Below are 6,801 nucleotides of genomic sequence, written 5' to 3' on the forward strand. Positions count from 1 at the left end.
CCAAGTTCATTTTTGTCTGTATAATATTGTCAGCAAAGACGCTGGCGAATGGCAAATGATGGAATGGCTAATTCCAGATTGGGATGCTCTGTTGAACACACAAGTTTCATCTTCCTCATGCACCTAGAAAGCCAGGATCACCACCACCACAAGCAAGCAAGCAAGCAAATGAGATTTATTATTACTAGTAAGATAAGATAAACAACGAATGCCTATGAACCAATTCATCATCAGCGGTTAAAAGGGCGAGCAGACAAGCTCAATACAAGTTTGGAGCACGCACCACCACACACGCTTTCTTTGTGTCACGACACGATTCACGAATCCCCGGGACTTGGCCTCTGCCACGGCAGCCTGCCGTTCATGGCCGGCGAGTCATCGGACGCGAGCACGGGAAGCTTCTCCTTGCCGTTCCGCGGCCACTGCCAAATCTTGGACACCGAGAAGCTGTCGCCTTTGCTGCCCGCGCCGATCCTCTTCCCCTCTGTGGCGCCGGCGCGGTTGGAGCCCACGCCGACGCCTCTGAGCCCCGCCCCGCCCCTGCCATGGCCGTCGCCGTGCCTCCTGTGGACGGACACCTGGAGGCTCGCCTCGGCGAGGACGTACTGGTAGGAGCCCATGGAGTAGCACCGCCTGGCGTCCAGGCTGCTGCTGCTCGTCTCGCCGGCCTCCCTGGTCACAATGCCGGCGCCGGCGCGCACGGGGCCAGGCGCCGCCCTGGCCAGGTTCTTGAACTTGCCGAGGCGCACGGGGAGCACGGCGTCCTCGTGCTCCCACATGCCTTCCTCGTCGAACAGCGCGGCAGCGTCGGCGCCGAGCGCGCACCGGCACAGCGGGCACGTGGAGTTGGAGAGCAGCCAGGTGTCGATGCAGCCGATGTGGAACGCGTGCCCGCACAGCGGCAGCAGCCGCAGCCGGTCCTCGCCGGCGAACTCGCACAGGCAGACCGCGCAGTCGAACGGCTCCTTGGCGCCGGCGCCGGCGCCGACCACCTCCCGGTACAGGAACACCGGGAGCGCGTCGATGACGTCCTGGTCCAGCCCGGCGTCGTGCAGGTGGAACAGCTGCTGCAGCTGCCTCTGCAACGCGGACTCCTCCCCGCCGCCGCCCGCCGCGTCCGCCCCACCGCCGGCACCGGCACCGGCCTCGGCCGGCGCGCGCGCACGGGCACGGGCACGGCCGCGCCTGAGCAAGAGCCTGACCAAGAGATGCAGCAGGCAGGAGACGAACAGCACCACGGCCGCTATCACCACGGCGAACAGCACGGCGGGGCTAATCTTGGAACCAAGACCATGACCGCCCCCGGAGGACGCCCCGCCGCCGTCCTGCTTCTCGGCTTCCCCGGCGACGGCGAGGACGCAGCAGCCCGTGGCTAATCCTAGCAGCAACATCTCTCCCTCCTCCTTCTCCCTGTCGCCCGATCTGCCGCGGGCAGCGCGCTGCTCATTTCGTGCACTAAACCTGAACGCCTTTTGAGCTGGGCAGAGCCTGAGCAGCTAGTAGTGGTAGCTTCTCGGTTGCCTGCAACTTGCAGGAGGCGGGGCAAGGGTCCAAGACATTAGGCGATGAGGGAAAGGCCAAGAGCAAAGGCTTGTGAAGCGTGAGGAGCCCATGCTTATATGCAATTGGGGGAGACACAAACACACGGCCACAGCAAGCAACCAAACCAAAGCTACAAAAGCAGCAGGGCATACGTGGCTCTTCTTTTGCGAGCTGCACCTGCAAAGGTAAATCTCGTTCTTTTTCTATCGACGTTTCGCACTAAACCAAACCTTGACTTTTGAGTACCACCGATCAAAACCAAAACCAAAACCAAAACCAAAACCAAATCCAAATCCTTTGTACTATACATATCAGCTTGCGACATTTCTAGACCTAATAACAAAATTTTGTATCAATAAAATAGTCCTTAAAAAAACGAAAATGTAGAATCCACATACATAGCAGTGTTTTTCATGTCAAGGAAGCCGGATTCTCTGTCTGGCATCAAAGTGAGAAAAGAAGGAAGGAACAAAGATTGCGATCTCTGGGCAAGGTTGGTACTGCGTTTTTTTCCATCACGCATTTGGGCTTCCACTTCCACTCAGCTTTTAGAACCTGGCGATGCTGCAGTTAGAAGGCCGTTTTCTCGCGAAAAAAAAGGTGCGTGCTGCAAGGCACCCGGGCCGGCTGGGATAAGCACCAGCTTTGCGCTCTTGTTCTCTCCTCCTCGTCCTCGGTCCCTCGTGCGAGTAAGGCAAAAAAAAAAAAAAAAAAAAAGCGAAGGAATGCTTGGGGAGGCACCGGGCAAAAAGTGGGAAAATGGTGGCCGGGGCCGATGGCGATTTCTGTGGAACGTCGTCGCTTGTGCCGGTGGAGATGGGGGTGGATGAAATTCGTTGAAGCTTTCAGGTGTCGGGTTTTGGAGATCATCGTAGCTGCAGTCAGGACCGCGCAAGGCGTGGACGGGTGGTGGACTGGCTGCTTGCGTTCTGTCGCAAAAATGTGATGTGTGTATGTGCATCGGCTGCATTGCTACTAGCCACGCGTGTACGTGTGGACGAGGTCCAGATCGAGATCTGAGCGCCCCCTGAGCCCTGACCACTACTCCTGTTGCCAATCAACCTCGGAACTTGGAACGGATGAGAGAAGCCGCCGGAAAAGAAAAGGAAAAAAAACTATGACATCACATCACTTCGACACCAACAGATAGAATCCTTGAATTGCATGGATAGAACGTGGTTATAATATATACTAGAACAGGAGACACCCTTACGGGCACCCTATCAATAGAGTACTCAATATCTACATTTATTATTATAGTATAGGAACAATGTTTGTACACATTAGATCATGTGGCACAAGCTGTACCGGTCACCAATACACATGATCATCTCAAACCATATTGTAACCATTTCTTCTACTATACAAAGCTCATGGTCAAGTTGCATATACATGTGGCCACTCTTTGGCAGTCATTAAAGAATGCCATGAGCTAAGAAGTTCATCCAGATTATGCAACTAAAACCTGAACGTGGCTGATTATTCTCTCACCCGATTGTCAGCAAGCAGGTTGTCTAGGGGTGGTAATGGATCATGATCCAAATATTTCTTCACAAAATGGTAAGGCCCTAAACAAATTTTAGTGATCATGATCCAATTAACTGTTCTCTGTGATCTTGTTTTAGCAAAAAAAAAATCAAGCTAAACATAAACACCAGAAGCCCTCAAGGTGAAGGCTGTGAAGCAGGCATAAGTGCTTTGTGCATCCCTACTTGTCACTTGTGTAATGTATGGTAGATATATCAGACACACAAGGCATATGAGAATGGATTGTGAATGGAGAAAAAGTTTTAGTAAAAGTTTACACACTGGCAGCTGTAAAAGTAGTGAAGTTGACGCATGTGTTGTGGATCCCTACTTGTGGTCATAGGTTGATTTGGTAACATGTAGAAGTTCTCCAATTCTAACATGGGGTCTGACAAATAATAATAAGTGGCAACAATTTCAGCAACAATGAATGGATAGTGATGTTTGTTCAATTTATACCAATTGGTGGCAAGGTGTTCTTGGCAAAGACGAAGATGGCCTTCTCTGGCTCAGCTTGATCCTCTTCATCACCACATACACAAATTGGCTGACAGTGAGATCAGCAGACAAGGTACCTGAAAGTGTTAACAAATATGGGATCTGGACAAATAATACCATGCAGACGCAACTAATGATGGCAAATAGAACAACTCACTTAGATGCTAGGTGCACCTAATTGTAAGATAGATATATTTCACAAGTCTGTAGGTTTGTACTGGTCTATGACGAATTTGAATTATTGGCATTGTTGAAACTGACCTCAGTCTTGACTTTCTGCATATAAAGTGAATATGTCAAAACCTCAATAACCAAGGCTATAGTGTTTGCTTTGATCTGCCAAAGACATCACCAGTCAAGGCTTAGAAGAAAACAACATGAGACTATATATGCACTGCAGAATAGAAGAGAAACATGCCTATTCTGATTCTTGAAAAAACATGCACGCAGATCACATCACTCTTCAGCATACATTTATTGCAGCTAGAAACTCGCATCCACAAGCACTTCATAATGGTCAATGAACCAGCCATCATGACCATGCATGTTCAATTAAAAATAGTTTATGTAAGTTAATTCAATTGCTCTAGCAACAGAAGTGATATATTCATGTGCCATTGTTCATCAATATATGATGATCCTGTTAGTATATATTATCTGGTTGTTTTTTGGTCTTGGTCATGACTTATCTGACAATGGTGTGGATAAAGAAAATTCTTACGGAACAGTAACAACAAGCAGATAAGAGCACACGAGTACAAAACAGAATAAAAGATTTAACCAATTCAAAGAGTACATTAGTTGTCTCGTTACCTGCAACAGCAGTAAACCAACCTTTAAAAACCACCATGGGAATTGGGGGGAATGGGGCAGGAGTATTCAGGCAGTGGTCCTAAGAGAAAAAGGTCACTTTAGTGGCTCACATTTAACCATCATCAAGATAACAATACAGTTTATAGTGGATACAATTTTTTTTCAAATCATGTAACTGGCATCCTTAGATTACACAACAAATATCAAAGCAAATCATTGTACAGGGAATTATCATCAAACAATCGAACACATTCCAAGTTATAGAGGTTATGTAGAAAAAAGTAGGTGCGCACCACTACGATTTCCAGTGGAACACAAAGTAAGCAGCAGCCAATCAGGTAGACAGTTTAGGCTCTACTGGATCGCATGCCAAAAACACACACATGAATAACCAATTAGCACTGTGGCAACAATAAGAAGTGGTTGTTTGGATCTCACAATTATACACAGTTTTTAGAAAATATATTTTACCATCAACTCTAGATAAACCTGATTTTAAGTAACCATTCCATTATGTTATTGATGTTTTGTATACTAATGTAGTTGGATAGCATTTATGGTTTATTTTCCTATTTGGAGTCAAATAACTAAGGCACATAGTTGATCCCGCGCTGAAAAAAGACACACTGAAATAATCAATTAGCGTTCTGGCAAGAGTAGTAACCGGTTGTTTGGATATCACAATTGTACCCATTTTGTAGAAAATATGTTTTACCATTTTGTAGAAGATAAACCTGTTTTAAGTAGGGTTTTTGGTCTTGATGATTTTCTATACTAATGTGGTTGGATAGCACTTACAGTCACCCTTTTTTATTTGGAAAAAATAACAAAGACACATTTGATTGACATACAAACTGATCAATCCTGTCGAAATTAGTTGGTAGAGCCATACAGGAATGCGAGATTTATCATTTATGGCCGGAGGAACGTGCTTAACTCATGGCGATGTGGTAAATAAGAAACTGGAAGTAGGTCTAAGGGTTTTCGACTATCCACAAAACTTAAAGTGCAAACAACCAGTAAAAGATCGCGCACAGAAGAGCTGGACAATAAACCTATCCCCAAAACTCAAAGTAACTCGGCGGCAGGCCTAGGGGATGGGTACCTCGACAGGGTGAAGGCTTCAAGTTGAGGTGGTGGCGTGAGGTCTTCGACCTCGGTGATGGGGGTACCACGTCCCTGCCTTGGATGGGCCGCGTCGACGACAGCGCGACGGTGTTGAAGGCACAACAATGCCTGCCATTCCTGAGGATTGAGCGCACGATAAAGGAGAGTAAATGGAGCGGGGGGCTGCGAAACGCGTGGGGTACCTCGACGACGTTAGTACGAGTACCTCGACGGGGTGGAGGTTTCAAGTCGCGGTGAAGATGAGGCACCTCAGAGGTGTGGGGACCTCAAGTCGCAGTGGTGGTGGGAGGTCTTCGACGCAGGCGACCGGGGTACCTCGTCGCTGCCTCGGATGGGCCGGCGGTGGCACAGATCCGGGTGCCTGCAGCGAGATGCGTGGCCAGGAGGTGGCGGCAGGACCTAGCGGTGAAGGGCGCGCCATGGGCGCTCGGAGGAGGTGGGGCCCACGATCGAAGGCCAAATGAAGGAGGCTGGAGGAGGGAGACGAGATGGAGTCGTGGGAGCGCTGCTGGGGAGGTAGTAAAGAGGAGGGTGGCCGCCCCTGGCCTCGAAGCGGTAGCTGGCGACGGCATGGACGACCTCGTAGTCGAGCACGACGCCCGGGAGTGTGGGGCTCGAGAGGGACATGATCTTGTGGAGCGTGGCGAGCGAGGCGGTTGCCGAGGGGAGGGGGAGAAGACGAGGCGGCGGAGCGCACGAAGGGAGATGGATGGGAGAGCCATCCAGCCAGGTGCGCGACGAGAGAGAGAGAGATGGCGTTTGGAGGGGACGGACTCAGAGCGAGAATTGATAAAGAGTTCGGGTCCGTGGCCCCGACACGCGTCAAATGCGCAATGGCCGGAGGCCCGTGAAGCGCGAAGGAGAGCCGAAACCCGAGCGTCTTTTAACTAAAGTTAATACGAAGACAATATACTTGTGCACACCGTATAGCCTTAGACTCTCTCAAACTGTGTACGGTACACACTTTCTAACCAAACGCGTGGTCTACATTACCACCACCACCGGAACGACGGTGCACGATACACACTCCCTGCATATGAAGGTATAAGACATTCGTCCACATATGTATGGGGAAAAAAATCTTTCTGCACGCTTAGTGGAAGGCAATGAAAGGCGCGCGTGAAGGTTCCGCGGGGTCGCTGTCGAGCGGAGCTGAACAACGGGGCTGGACAGTGAGGACGCCACCGATGGAGTTGGAGGACCATCGTTTCTATCGGTTCTATGTGAGTTGAAGTAAGATTAGAGTGTCGACGATGAAGTTCTTCCTATTCTTCGGCCAAATCAATGAAGAAG

General features: G+C 49.7%; 1 protein-coding gene across 1 annotated transcript; it reads right to left on the reverse strand.

Annotated features, from left to right (window-relative positions):
* Positions 1-210: 210 nt before the first annotated feature.
* On the reverse strand, positions 211-1,563 carry LOC100279788 (uncharacterized). Its single transcript, NM_001152746.2, has one exon. The coding sequence runs from the start codon at positions 1,389-1,391 to the stop codon at positions 318-320; it is 1,074 nt and encodes a 357-aa protein (NP_001146218.2). The 5' UTR covers positions 1,392-1,563; the 3' UTR covers positions 211-317.
* Between the last annotated feature and the right edge of the window lie 5,238 nt (positions 1,564-6,801).

This window comes from Zea mays, chromosome 6 (genome assembly GCF_902167145.1).
Source record: "Zea mays cultivar B73 chromosome 6, Zm-B73-REFERENCE-NAM-5.0, whole genome shotgun sequence".
Lineage (NCBI taxonomy): Eukaryota > Viridiplantae > Streptophyta > Magnoliopsida > Poales > Poaceae > Zea > Zea mays.

What these genes read in the sequence shown, in the direction of transcription:
- LOC100279788 (NM_001152746.2), bottom strand. Translation starts at nt 1,391, where the DNA reads ATGTTGCTGCTAGGATTAGCCACGGGCTGCTGCGTCCTCGCCGTCGCC.